General features: G+C 34.3%; 1 protein-coding gene across 2 annotated transcripts in view; it reads right to left on the reverse strand.

Moving 5' to 3' along the window:
* Window positions 1-15,446, reverse strand: part of FOLH1 (folate hydrolase 1) — a 46,216-nt gene that overhangs the window by 21,102 nt on the left and 9,668 nt on the right. For both annotated transcript variants that reach the window (XM_088791520.1, XM_019739642.3), the window contains 6 exons: window positions 14,786-14,887; window positions 7,682-7,807; window positions 6,632-6,818; window positions 4,100-4,193; window positions 1,216-1,311; window positions 831-916 (listed from right to left, as the gene is read on the reverse strand). In XM_088791520.1, the coding sequence (XP_088647646.1) occupies window positions 831-916; window positions 1,216-1,311; window positions 4,100-4,193; window positions 6,632-6,818; window positions 7,682-7,807; window positions 14,786-14,887 (691 nt within the window). The remainder of the gene's footprint in view (window positions 1-830; window positions 917-1,215; window positions 1,312-4,099; window positions 4,194-6,631; window positions 6,819-7,681; window positions 7,808-14,785; window positions 14,888-15,446) is intronic.

Below are 15,446 nucleotides of genomic sequence, written 5' to 3' on the forward strand. Positions count from 1 at the left end.
CTCTACCCAGCTCTCAGGGCAATCTTTTCATACCTGATAAAGCATTTACCAAATACTTACATGTGTGGTTTCCCTCCCAAACCGTGAACTCCTTGTCCCTGGTCTGTGTCTTTTTTTACCCCTCTATCCTCCATGCTTAGCCCAGAGCTGGCATGATAGGTATTCAATAAGATTCAATAAATAGCCAGTTACATATCACTTAGTATTCATTGGAAGCATATCAACATTCTTCATCGCAGAACAAAACCAGTGGGTGCTTGTAAGAAAAATATGCAATTAAACTGGATCAGTTTTAGTCAGAAATATATAACCAAATAATTTCTAAGGAACTGGAACATATCCTCAGGTCGTCTGGAATCCTATGGGAATTGTGTGTCTATATACTATTTCATCAACTTCAATGGAAAATAAAGCTGTGTAAAAAATTCATTAATTCAAGGTCACTTGAATTTTCTAAGAGTACTATCTTTTACGTATATTTGTAGTTATCATGAAGCTATTTCCCTATGCAAAATATGTGATAAACACATCCAGACAACTCAGAGCACCTAAAATCCATCTCTCCCTGCCCTTTTTCCCTCGATCCTCTAAGTAAAGCATGCAGTTTATTACTAACCTTGGTTATCTGACCCACCTACTCCCACCATTTACTTCTCTTTTCTTCACTACACATATCATAATACAAAATTACCTCATATTTATGTTTTTTGTATTATGTAAGTTCCACTAGGGGGGGAAGTTGCTTTGCTTTGATAATCCCAGAGCTCAGAGCAGGACCTGGAACAGAAAAGCTGCTCATTCGGTATTTGCTGAGCAAATGATTAATTTACCTGGTTCCACTGCTCCTCTGAGAGTTCCAACCACATTGTAAATTCTTGTCACTTTATTGTTGGAGTGGATGTGCATCTTGACTTTTCTAACGCAAACATAAAGCACACATTTGAAAAATACTGCTTAACAGATCACCACCCACATTGTTTAAATCTTATGTCATTGTTTAAAAGATTTCTAAAGGTACACAGGCAAAAATTACATTGGCCGACTATCCAAATATAATGGTGTAAGTGCAATCTCCTCTTCAGGCTGTGATTTTGTTTTCTGTTGGTTCTAGGTAGGTTTTACTTTTTCAGTCATCCTCTATAATTGCTTTTTTATTTAAAAAAAAAAAGTTTATTCCCTTAGAAAGAGTTAAAATAAAAATAATCAAGTCTTAACTGTGTAGAAAAGTTTCCAGTAAAGCCAGGTCCGATATTGTAGGGCACTTTGAGACTTCCTTTCCAGCTATCTGGTGGTGCTGATCCACCCATTTTTCTGTTGAACACAAAAAGTATTATTAGCTGAAGGAAAACTTTGAAGTTATAAGTTCAAGTGTCAACGAACTTGCTTTCTTGGGTGTCTGTTCCTAAGAGCTTCTATGAGTCAGGGATCGTGCAAAGTGCTTTGCCTATGACATGCCATTTAAATCCTTACTATAACTCTTAAGAAGTCAGATCTATCATCCTCACATCCCAGATGAGGTGCATGAGGCGTAGAGAGATTAAATAACATAGCCAAGTCATGTAGCCAATAAGTGGTATAGCTGAGATTCAAATATGTGTTAAGAATTCAGACTCTGTTACCAGTTTCCGATAGTAAACCATGTGAAAAGTGCTCTCTAGCGCATGCTCTGAAGAGAGCTTGATGTCAAACTCTTTGGGACTTTCAATTATGTTATTTCTCCCACTGATAAATGTATTCAAAATATGTATACGGTCATCCTTTACAAAGCACTTTCACACTCACAGATTAGGGAGAAAGGAAAGATTTCACTTCATTCAGCAGCCCCAAAAGCTTCATGCTATTTTGATGTTTAAAGTCAGAAAGGTAGAAAGATTCCGGCAGACCAGCCAGCACATGCCACCAGCCCTGCTTATCTCTCATCAGGGGACTGAGAAAGAAATTTGATAATGGAATGGTGGGGTTCTTGCAGTCCTACTGTGCTGTATTAAGAACATGGATTAATTTTTTTTTCTTGATTTGTGCATGGAAACCAAAGGTACTTTTGCTAAATACCAGCAGATAAAGGAATGTGGTTCAAGACAAACCTAAGAAAGTGGAAAACATCAGTTTGTCTTTTATACCATTATCTCTGGTCACGTATAGGGTTTGCAGTGTAGCACACTCTGCAGTTTTTTCCTCTTTCTGTGCCAGCTCACAAGTGCTTGTTCCCTGCCTACATATTTGAGGAAATGCGAACAGCTCAACTTGACCTAGAATCTACTGCAAACCCAGTACTAAAACAATTGAGAAGATGATCTTCTCATGAAAAAACTAATTATAAATAATATTCTGCTTTTAAATGTTCTATCATAGAGTAAATGCTTACTTTCCCTTCTCTTATCTCACTAGGAAGTTTACCTAATAAACCTAATTCAAAGTACTACAGCATCAAATTTATTTATCTACTCACAATGACATTTCGCACAAAAAGGATCAAGTAACATGAATGGGCATTTTACACGAAAAAAAAAAAAAGCATAATCAATAGTCAAAACAGCAAAGAATTAAGTATGCAAAAAAGTTACAAAAGGTAAGTGAAGAAGAATCTATATATGCTAGATTATACATAAAATAGTTCTATAATATACACTACTAACTGAATGCCTTTGGGGTGGAAATGAGTAAGAGGGAAAGTTGCTACTGCATAACCCTTTGAATTTTGAACTGTGTAAGTGTATTTCCTTTTATGTAATTGTAATTACACTAAATATTGTTTTGCAATCTTCTTTTTTCACTAAATAGTATAGCATATGCATGTTTCCATATCATTAAATATTTTTGTATAACGGGTATTCTAATGGCTTCAACCACTATCACAGCTGGTTATGTATTTGACTACTTATCAATTATTGAAGATTTGTGTAGTTTATAGTTTTCCACTGTTAGAAGTAATACTAAAATCACTTTCATCTTTTAAATATCACGAATGTTTAGACTTTATTTATGAACATGTTTAGACAAATGTGTAATCTATGGTGCCTCAAAACTGAATCCTAACCCATGTGGTAAAGCTAAGAGCCCCCCACCCCCTAAAAAAAGACCAGGGTACCATTCCTTAATCTGCTCTTAAGTTGGAGAGATCCCTCCAACACTGATATCAGTCTCCTCACGTGTAAAATTGAGGTCACTGCACTAGGTTATAAAAAGTTTTCTTGTAGATACTAACATAAAATGATCGAGAATGTCTTGAACTCAGGAAGAGAAGGGACTAGCTGGCCAGACACTGTGGTCTCTAGCAACTCTTTCAGAGAAGGCAGTGTTCTCTCCCCTCCTAGGGGATAATGGTGAAGAAAGGGCATGCAGATGGCAGAAAGCAGGGCAGGAAAGGGGGAAGGGTTCCAATGTCAGGTTCAGCAATAACACGTTTGGAGAGGTTTCAATAATGAAAGCAGAGAGGGGAGAGGAATAGAAATGAAAACAACATGGAAGTTGCTCTCTCAGTGTGTTATTCCAGCTCTTCCAAGAAGTGGACAGTAAGAGGATTAGATGAGTAAGAGACTAACTAGTGGAAAGGTCTGTGAGGAAAATAGTAAGGGAGGTAGCAAAGGCTGAGAAAGCCACCAGACTGCAATGCAGGTCTGATACATGGGGCAGAGAAAGGGAAGAAAGAAAAGAGTGTTGGGTGGCAGCATCTAGTTGAACAAGGCTATCGGGGAATCCTGAACCAAAATGTCCCATCAGACGAATCCTACGCCTCCCAGTAACAGACCTGGTTTAGTATCTCTAACACATTCCATCACTGATTGGGAGCATTTGTGGGAAGTGTGGCCTTGACACAAATAGGGTGATGCATTTCAAATCAAAGTGGCTGGACCAATTGATCAATTATGCTCCCTGCAGTTGGAGATCTGAAAGACACATTTTCATGGCTATCACACACGAGATACCAATATATAAAGTAAATTCCAAACAGAACCACTATGCTATAAAATGGTGATAAAATAGGATGCTTCTCCCATCTCGGGAGATTTTCTGTATCAAATATTGGAGATAAAAGCATAAAAGTTGAAGATTGTCAAAAAAGAGAATTATGCCATGTATTTGTTTCTTACAAACTTACTCTAGGAGCTTCTGTGCATCATAGTATCCAATTGGGTGAACGGGAATACTTGGAAGACCAACAGCCTCTGGGATTTCACGTCTGTAAGCATATTCTGAAAAAAGTTGAACATACTTCTAATAAAAATTCAGTCCTTTTCCAAAGGTTCTCTGTAAGTCATGTTAAACATATTCTCATATCGCATCAACTAGAATTCTTAAAATAAAAAAATAGACAATTTCAAATGTTAGTGAGAATGTGGAGCAACTAGAACACTCATACATGGCTTGTGATAGTGTAAAATTATACAGTCACGTTGGATAACTTTTGAAAAGCAATGCTAAACAGACATGCGCACTGTGGCAGAGCAATTCCACTCGTAGGTATTTACCCAAAAAGGATGAAAACATACCATATGACCACAGAGACCTGTGCAAAATTCCTCATGACAGCCGTATTTGTATTAGCCAAATACTGGACATGGTCCAGGTGTCTGTCATCGGGAGACTGAATAAATAATCTGTAGTATAGTCCCACAATAGAATGCTACTCAGGAATTAAAAGGAACAAATTGCTAATAAACACAATAACATGGATAAATCTCAATCCTTTATACTGTGTGAATGCAGCAAAGCACAAAAGAATACAGACTGTCTCACTGCATTTGTATGAAGTTCAAAATGAGACAAACTAATCAGTGATGCTAGACATCAGAAAGTGGTTGCTTCTGAGGAGTGCAGTGAAAATGGATCAGAAAGCATCACAAAAGAACTTTCTGGACTCATGGAAAGACCTGTATCTTATTTTGAGTGACACAGATGTATGGAATTTTAAAAATTTATTGAACTGACCTCTTAAGAGCTGTGCATTTTATTGCATGTAAACTCTATCTCAGGATAAAAACCTGTATTCTGTCATGTCTTCAGATTTAAGAATAAAGGTGATTTTTCCGTTTTTCTCCAAATTTTTAAATTATCTACTGAGAGCTTTTTTAAATATATGATTACAGAACTTTTTTCTTTTTATGGGTAAAATAACAATAACATGTTGTGTGGAATTTGTTTTAAAATTCTCTAGAGTACTAACAATAAATAAATAAATAAATAAATAAATAAATAGGTGGAGGGATGAAACAAAATTGTCAAAATGTTGATAATTACTTCTATTATGTATTGTATGTTATCTATTATATATTATATGTTATGTATTATATATAATATATTGTTTATGTTAGAAGTATTTCATGATAGAAAGTAAATTTAAAAGAAAGAAAAAAGAATAAGGTATAAAAGGGAATTCAATAAATGTAAACCCCATAGGGATAACATGACTTTTCCTCCTCATTTTATGTTCATAATTTTAGCTTTGAATAACTAACAGAGCTAGGGAGAAGTTGTATTTTTTTTTAACTTGGAAATAAAAAGGTGAAGTAAGTAAAGTTCAAGTATATTTATGGGATTTTTATTATAGGATAGTATGTATTGCTTACACAAATAATCTATGACAATGTACTATGTTCCAAAAATTTTTACAAAGCCAAAGTACATAAACTTTTGCAGAATCTACAATTTGATTTAAAAAAAAAAGGATGAAAAATAATTATAGAAACGCCACAAATACTTTGGCAACTTATTTTGTCCAAGTTATATATCTCAGTTAGTTTTAAACCACACAAACCAAATGATCACAGATTTTTGTAAATGTCATCAAATAGCTGAGAACATTCACAATAAATTAGCTCCCTTTGTTAATTATCTACAGTTTTACAAGGGAGTATTTCAGCACAAGACAAGCATGTGGACTCTGGAGAGAGACTAAGGGAATTTGAAGCCCAACTCCTCGTTTAGTGGCGTGATATTCTGAGACAGATTGCTTCCTTCTCCTAACCTCACATTCCTTCGGTCAAATAGAGATAATAATAGTTAATGCATTGAGGAGCTGGCATTTAGGAAATACTACCTGAAAGTTATCACTATTGTCTTTATATAGCAAAGATGCAATAAGCATTTTCAGGGCTCTGTTCTAAATGTGCTATTTCAGGGGTTTACAGAACTTCTATTCTACTGTCCCTTATCCACAACTGGGAAATCTAAGAACTGTGAAAAACATAAGTTTGGAGGGAATTTACTTGGCAACAAAACCTAATCTGACATAAATTCATTTGACAGCAAAATCTGACTTAAGCTGACATAAAGCTATTTATATTACTTCTTTACCTCAGCTTAGTATGATTATTCATACATTTTGCTGTAAAAACATTTATATGCTTGCTTCCTGTATTCTATCCCACCTCCTGTGTATTATGCAATATATGGTATATGCACCATATTACTTTTAAATATCGGAAAATGTCAGAATTCCAACATTTACCAGGCCCAAGGGTTCCAAATAAGGGACTTGAACCAGTAATTTTTAGAGTTCAAAACTCTTGAATTTATTTCTTAGATGCAAAGACAATAAGAAAAAGACAAACTTTGTTGTCAAAGGAAGTCCTTTAATAAAATCACTTAAAAATGTTAAGTTTCCTGCGATAATTAAGACCTGATCACTCACCATTTGCTGGGTAACCAGGTGTGAGAGGGTCCCCTGCACCATTAAGACTTAAAATATTTCCTCGCTGGACACCGCCTCCAGGAAGATTCCAACCATCTGGATAGGACTCCACCCCAGGAACAAAGTAATCAGCAGGGTCTGAGTACAGAATGACTCCTTTGGCTCCCGCCAGCTGGGCGTTTTTAACCTGAAAAACAGTGTCTTTCTTATTTTAGGTTCGTTGTTCCAAATTTGTACCTGTCAATTTTCAAAATTGCACATAAATAAATAACCAAACTTTGTATCTTCAATCTTTATTATTAGACCTACGACAAAGGACATCTCACAGAGAACTGGCTTTTTCTTTTTCCTACTATAAGCTCTAAAGAATTTCCAGGGCTGGTTCAACCCTCAGAGCAGCGGTATTTGGAAAATGTACACATTAGTGGTAGTGCTTACTTGCTGGTTCCTTCCACTAGTCTAGAAGCATAATAAGCAAGCAGACTCCACAGGCCAGACTCCCATTTCTTCTGTGGTTGAAAGGGAATATTTTTGAAATTTAATTTCACAAAGAAAAAACAAACAAACAAACAAAAAAACAATATATATATATATATATATATATATATATATATATATATATATAAACAAATCAGGGGAAACTAACTTTAAAAACTGCTATGTAGGTATAAATTGGTTTCTTTTATTGCCTATAATAACAATTTATATTAAAATTTAGTTACACAAGGATTTTCAAAGATAATATTTAAAACAAAGCTACTGAAGGTTAACTACAAATCCAATGCATGCTTCTTTTTAGACCATTGGCATAATTTGTAGGTATGGAAAGAAATCTGCTCTATTCTCCCTGAACTTCTGCCTGGCCATAGTCCAATGAGCCAATTTGAAACCCCAGTCTCTAGCCTGGTAGATGTGTCCTCCCTGTAAGGTGGGCATGTTACAAAATATGAGAGAATCACGGTCCTCAGAAAGTTTCAAGGATATGGTTCTACACAAATAAGATACAATATAACTTTATATTTGTGGAGAATGATAAAAAATGATTTTTACCTTATTTCCTCTGAAAATTTTCCCATATCTGGCAATCACAATCTTGCCAGAGCAATTGATTTTCATGTCCCGCTCTAGTTTAAAGAAGTCTTCAGTCCGTGCATAGTTAGCATACACTAGATCGCCCTGTTGAGATCATAAACGATTTAGTACAAGTAAGATGAGATAAAAGAGGTTTTTCTGCAGGATGACTATTTTACATCTTTGAAAGAGGGAAGAGACAAGAGTGTGCAAGAGGATCAGAAAAAACATTAGCCTCAGATAAGAGATTCAAGGGAGACATGGACTTGAATTGAGAAGGCAATTAGCTGGATTAGAGACAGGAATTCAAGTTTTGTTTATATCTGTCTCCTCTACAGTTGCTATAAAGCTATAGAAGCATTCCCCGGGGGCAGGGAGGAAGTATATGAATATCCACATTGCTGCATGCAATTGGAAGGTGTCCAGGTCCCCTAGGTTAAGAAGCCCTTGAAGAGAGCGTTATTCTCTTTGAAGTACATTCAGAAATAGTTGCTTAGTGGGTCTTTACAACCACTAGGTAAGGAAAAAAGGTCAGGTAACATCACTTGTTTACAGGTCTGGTTTTATATCATTACTCTGATTATGTGCAAGTCTTATAATATCTCCGAGTTTCAATACAGTCATAGCCGCATAACAACCCACTGGGTCAGCTGAGGGTGTCCTTGAGCTGGCAGTGAGGTGAATCTTCTCCTTCTGCTTAATCCAGCTTCCTTCCCCTTCTTGCCACAAATATTGATCCAAAGAGAACACTCCTTAATTAACATTTAGCACTCTAAATTCCATTTCAGTTTCTGTTACCTAGGATCTGAGTATGCTTGAAAATCTTTTATTAATGACTATCATATAACCCTTAATTAAGAGCATATATATAAGGTCTGACAATTAAGTTCATGTACTCATCCTAGAAAAAGTGCTATATACCTCATTGTTGAATATCACTAGTCACTTTTGAAGTACTCCCCTTGGGAAGCTATGCACTGACGGATGCACTGACGCCAGCGTCTAGTCCACCCTTCAAAGCAATTTTGGAACTATTTTTCTGGAATGGCCATCAGAGCTGTTGTCTTATTACCCTTGATGTCCTGAATGTCATCAAAATGTCTTCCTTTCAACATTTCCTTTATCTTCGGGTAAAGAAAGATGTCACTGGGGGCCAGATCAGGTGAGGGAGGGGGTATTCCAATAGTTCTTTGTTTACTGGGTAAAAACTCCCTCACAGGCAGTGCCGTGTGAGCTGGTGCATTGTCGTGATGCAAAAGCCATGAATTGTTGGTAAAAAGTTCAGATAGTTTTTATCTAACTTTTTCATGAAGCCTTTTCAGCACCTTCCAAATAGTAAATTTGGTTAACTGTTTGTCCAGTTGATACAAATTCATAATGAATAATCCCTCTGACATCAAAAAAGATTAGCAACATCGTTGCAACAAGTTCGCGAACTTAATTGTCTGACCTCATATATACATTACATTTTTATAAATACTTATATTTTTAATATGGCTGTATGTGTTAAGAAAATTTTTCAGGAGTAAGTTATTGTTATTATTAGTAGTATCAAATTGAGTCTAATAACATCAGTACAAATTTTATAAAGAATACTTTAGCATACAATTTTACTCAAAATATACCTCTTAATGCTATGGGATGTTAAAACATTAGGTCATGGATCTACGACCTAATAAATGAATAGACTATTTCTAGAATGAGATAGCACTCAGCATTAGTTCAATTCACATTTCTTGTTTTTAGACATAAGTTCTGAGAAATCTTGGGATAAGAATGAAAAACTTGTTTTGAAATCTTCACTAAATTATTTAAATTCTTTCAAAGTTAGAACCCAAAAATCATATGCTGATCTATTATCCAAGTTAATTGTAATGATATTGGCTGGAAACTCAATTAGGCTCATCTTTAACTTTGTTCAACTGCAAACCATTTGACTCTCCAAATCATTTGTTACCGAGCTAGTGGAATCTTTCACTTTCATCTCTTTGTTTAGAGCCCGAGAGATATTTTACAACTCAGGGGTGCCCTTCATATTGTTTTAGGATGGGTGGATGATGTCTTTCATTCATAAAATAGGAGAAAAATCACTATAAATAGGAAGGAGGGGACAGAGTACCAGAAGGACCTCACCACAGGTTAGTTCTCAATTTCATGAAAGAGTACACTGAGAAATTGATGGTGCAACTCATTTCTTTAAAATAATCCCATGCCTGCCTTTGGAAAGTCTTCATACACCCTAGTTTGAAGCCCCTGCTCTGGACAATTTCTAATATCCTACAATTTAATTTTTTTTATTGTTTTCCTCTTTTACTACATTTTTCATAGCATGTGCACAACAAATTTATAACAGATACTAAAATAAAATTGTTTCCAAGCTGATTCTAGGATTCATTTGACAAATTTATTGAAGACATATCATTATGTGTCCAGCAGTGTTTTACGACTTAGGGATATCCCTGTCCTTGATGGAACTTAGATTCACATGGAGATAAGATAATAAAGAGTAAAGTTAATAACTAAATTAATAAGTGCTGTAGAAAAAGTCAAAAAGGGTTAAATAGAGTAGGCAGTGAACTGGTACTCAGGTGGGTGCGATTTTAAATAAAAAGAGGAAGTCTATTGAGAAAGTGACATTTGAATCTTTGCTTCAGTAAAAGGATTACTTTTAGTTCTTGTATTTCTTCCGAAAACCAATCAATATTAATGCACAGTTAATGACAGCACTGTATGTCTGATTTATCATTGTTAGTACCCTCTGGAGTTCACTCTTATTCTAACTGTGAATACAGAGTAATTAACCAATTTGATTTCAGTGAATTTTATTTTAGTGAAAGTGTTCTACTTGAAATTTATCCCTATTTAATATCACCAACTTTGGGGAGACTCCTTTTTCAAATATCTGTAAATTGTAGTTATCTTTTAAATAATCTGCAATCCATACAAAACAAATTATGGCAGAGAAGGGATTGGAGAAAACATTAGTTTAAAAATGACAACAGACTTTGAAAATGAAAACAAGTGTGATAGATATGCAAGTTGTCACTGTGAGTTAGAAAAAAAGCTTTGTTTTCAGACAATGACCTTCTTGTAAAATTTACACTGTATCATTGTTCCATGACTAGGAATAAATACAATTTTATACTGTTAGCCTAGAATTTTCTGTTTCTTTCAAGCTTCTCTTTTCCTGATCTTTTTAATAGACAGAATGAGAAGCAAGACCCATGGTTCTCAAAGAATTGGTTCTTACACCCTCAGAATCAACATCACTTCAGACCTTGTTGGAAACTAACTCTCAGGCTTTACCCAGGACCTACTGAAACTCAGGGAGTAGGAAGCTGAATCTGAGTTTTACAAACCCTCTGGATTATTATGATACATGCTGAAGTTTGAGAACCCTTACAGTAGACTATATTTCATGGACATTGTCAAATCACTAATTTCAAATAGGCTAAAGCAAAACCCAGTATTTCATACTCCAGAGGATTCAGATGTAGATCCAAAGATAATTTACAGTGAAATATCTTAAAGATACATACAGACGTACATAATTTTAAAAAGAATTAACACTCCACTGGCTGGGTCACAGGTGATCAAATGAAGCACACCAGCCAGAAAATCTCATCTAATATTTGAACACAAACAACAATCCCTTGCAGAATCACATGCTCCTTCTATCTGCCCATGAATCTGGAATAGTTTAAGCCTACTTGAAAGATGTGAGTTAATAATCTCTACGACTCTCTTATGAGTGGAAAAATTCTGTCAAAGTTCAAAAATTATTTTAGGGATTTAACAAATTATATAGTAAACCCACAAACTAATGTGGGTAAAAGTTTCTCCTTATAACATTCTGTCTTCCCATCCAGAAATATAATTTGTTTCTTTGTACATAATATTTTCACTGCTCAATAAGTTTCAGTGTTCTTTAACTAGTCCATACTTATTTAAATTTAAGATTTTTAAAGTGTATTTTATGTTTTATGGCTATTTAAATTTAAATTTATTTGATATATTTTCTGCTATTATATACTATGTGTCCACATATATATATCTAACTTTCATCTGGTAATATCAATGCTATTTTAAAAATGAAGATGTATTAGATAGTATTTTTGTATATTCTGGTTATACAGACATATCACTTTAAATAATGAAGGAAGGAATTAATCAAGAAGATCCAAAGTGTAAAAACATAGAGAGCAATTAGACAGTGTCAAAATTAAAGATTCATTTTCAATAAAGGACAACATAGGTAATATAAATAAATAGGTGAAAATTAGGAGAAGGTATTTTCAATATTTTAACCTATATAGGATGAATAAAATATTTAAGAAACCCCTAAAGTTAATAAGAAAAAGGCTGGAAATTCAACAGGAAAGGGAAAAAGCTGTAATTAATCATTTCACAGATGGAAAAGAAACAGAGAACTAATAAATATGTTTAGAGATGAGCACCTTGTTTGTTATAAAAAAATTAAATTAAATAATTGAAACAACGATAAAACATATAGATGGGCAAAAATTATAAAGTTATATAATTTGCACTGTTAATAAACATATGAGGAAAAAGTAACACATACAGTGTCAGTGGGAGTAATAAACGGCTACTGCCTGGACATTGTGAAATTAAGTATTCCCTACAAACCAGCAGTCCCACGCCTGGCTTATGCACACAGAGAAACCCTTGTAAGTCTATATGGATACTTGTAAGAGCATATTCACTCCAACACTGTGGTAATTCAGATTTAGAGGCAAACCATGTGTTTATCACTAAGAGAAGGGTTAAGTTATATGCAGTGAGCACATAACATTGGATGATGTGAAAAGTAATGAACTACCTTGACCTAAAGAAATACGGATAGATTTTTAAAAGACTTTTGATTAAAAATAGTAAGAGATCAAATAAGAGCTAAAATACAACACTATTTATGTGAGTCTAAAATACATGAAACACAAAATAAAACCATGTATTTTCAAGAATACATACAAGGTATGACAATTAAGTTCGCGAACTCATCCTAGAAAAAGTGCTACATACCTCATTACTGAATATCACTACGGTCACCTTCGAAGTACTCCCCTTGGGAAGTTATGCAGTGGCGCCAACACCTAGTCTGCCCTTCAGAGCAATTTTGGAACTCTTTTTCTGGAATGGCCAACAGGAATAGCCATCAGAGCTGTCATCTTATTACCCTTGATGTCCTGAATGTCATCAAAATGTCTTCCTTTCCATAGTTCCTTTATCTTTGGGGGAAGACAGAAGTCACTGGGGGCCAGATCAGGTGAGTAGGGAGCGTGTTCCAATACAGTGATTTGTTTACTGGCTAAAACTTCCCTCACAGACAGTGCAGTGTGAGCTGGTGCATTGTCGGGATGCAAGAGCCATGAATTGTTGGCAAAAAGTTCAGGTCGTCTAACTTTTTCAGTCTTTTCAGTGCTTCCAAATAGTAAAGTTGGTTAACTGTTTGCCCAGTTGGTACAAATTAATAATGATATCTGATATCAAAAAAGGTTAGCAAACGCTCTGCAACAAGTTTGCAAACTTAATTGTCATACCTTCATACATTGCTGAAGACATAAATGGCAGGGTGGGGGGGAGGTTCGAGAAAGAGTGGGAAAAGAGGAATGAGACTGAGAGCAGGTATGATAGATGAAAGGAAAGGAAATAAATTAAATTAGGGATTTTACATGGATCCATGATGGTTATGTGCCTTAGCCTGAGCACCTGATATCTAAAATATACTATCTCTTCATTTCCAATTATTATACTCCGTATTTCTATCTCATGTCAATTATGAAATTATTAAATAATTGCAAGCATTCTATTTATGTGCTAATTTTTAGGGAGAATTTTTTCTAATATTATTTCAAGTATAATGTTATTCATTCGGAGTAAATTTCATACAACCAACAGAAAATATTCTTCTATTCTAAATTTGTGAAGTTTTTAAATTAGAAATAAGTTAATAAATCAAATACTTTTGAAAAATAGTAAAAATAACATGATTTTTTACCTTACTTATTAAAATATGTGGCATTGCCTGATATTACAACATCCTTATAAATCTTGATTGGTGAAGACAGATTTTTAAATATCAGTTCAAATTTATATGAAAAGTTTTTACTTAGGATGTTTACAATGATAGCCCAAGCCCTTACCTCTCTTTTGAGTGATATTTCAATATACCCAACTGTCAAATGGCAATTTGTTGTGACTAAATCCTAGGCATCTACATTCAATACGTCTGAAATTCAATTTACTCAATGTGAAATATTATAGTAGGAGAGATAATTTTTTAAAAGATATTAATAAATTATATTCAACTATTTCAAATTTAGCTTTCTTATAAAAAAACTGAAGTATTGTGTAAGAATCTAGGGATTGACTATAAAACTCCAGATGACAGTGGTGCACAGTGCTTTACTGAGTAAACCACATAAAATTTTCTGGGCTGGACCTTCATGTTCTTCATTTGAAAATGGCAATAATGCACTTCTTATTCAAATACTTTGAAAACAAATCAGTGCTATACAACAACAGTAAGATATATAGTATTTTTGTAAAATGGAAATTACTTAGTAAAGTGAAAAGAAACAAATGCTAAAACGTGAATCTCACAGTCTCTATACTTAGTGAAAGGAACTAGACACAAATGATACATGATATACAATTCCATTTATATGAATTTCTAAAATAGACAAAACTAATCAATGGTGGCAAAAAAAAATCAGGAGAATTGTTGTCTTGGGGCGTGTGGAATTAATTGAGAAGGGGCATAAGTGTTCCTTCTGAAGTGATGGTAACATTGTATATGTTGATGGGGTTTGGATGACACAGATACATACATTTCTCAAAAGTCAATAAATGTACATTTTGGATTTCTGCATCTCATTGTTAGTAAATTTTATCTTTAAAATGTTGTGAACACAAAATAATACATTTTTTTCTTACTAATAAATTGTAATTTAGTAAGTGTGGAAAAAAGGTGAATTTGGCTTATATCAATATCCATTTCATTTTTGCCTGTATGTATGAGGCGGTTCTGATTGTTATTCTTATTTTATTGTATTGGATTTTTACCTCTGGCATTCCTTGTGGAGAGAAAGCACTAAAAGGTGGCACAACATCTGAAACATTTTCATATCCCGGAGGAGGTGGTTCAAATAATGATGAGTTCGAAATCTAGAGAAACAAAATACAATAATCAGAAGTAAATCAGGTAAAGTTTGATTACTACCATCAAATAAAGAAAAGTATGTATGATCTTTTTTGTCAGTAGAGGGTTAATCAATCCTTCAGTATTTCTAGAATACATATCAAATACCCAGCACTTCACTAGAAGCTGTGAGGCTTCCGTGAGATGAATAAACTACAGACCCTGAGGGGATCTATAAGCACCAGCTTTTGATTTAGGAGGAAAATTTTATTCCCCAAATAAAAAGTAACATTGTATAGTAATCGTAACCACTTAAAACAATGCTAAGATAATTCCTTAGAGTCATATTAAATAATTAAATATTAAATTCACTTCAATAAAATTTACATTTTAGGGGGATCCACAACTGATAGTACCTAGACACACTAAACAACATTCACTCTGAAAAGAACTAAAAACACTGAGCCAAATATAAAATGTTATATTTTTAAGTGCATCACTGAATTGGGGGGGAAAAAAACGCAAGGAAATAATCAAGAGCCAAAAGAAAAAAGAAAAAAAAAGAAAGAAAGAAAAGAAAAGAAA

The sequence above is a fragment of the Rhinolophus sinicus genome, chromosome 14 (genome assembly GCF_057876585.1).
Source record: "Rhinolophus sinicus isolate RSI-liver-muscle chromosome 14, RSI-T2T, whole genome shotgun sequence".
Classification (NCBI taxonomy): domain Eukaryota; kingdom Metazoa; phylum Chordata; class Mammalia; order Chiroptera; family Rhinolophidae; genus Rhinolophus; species Rhinolophus sinicus.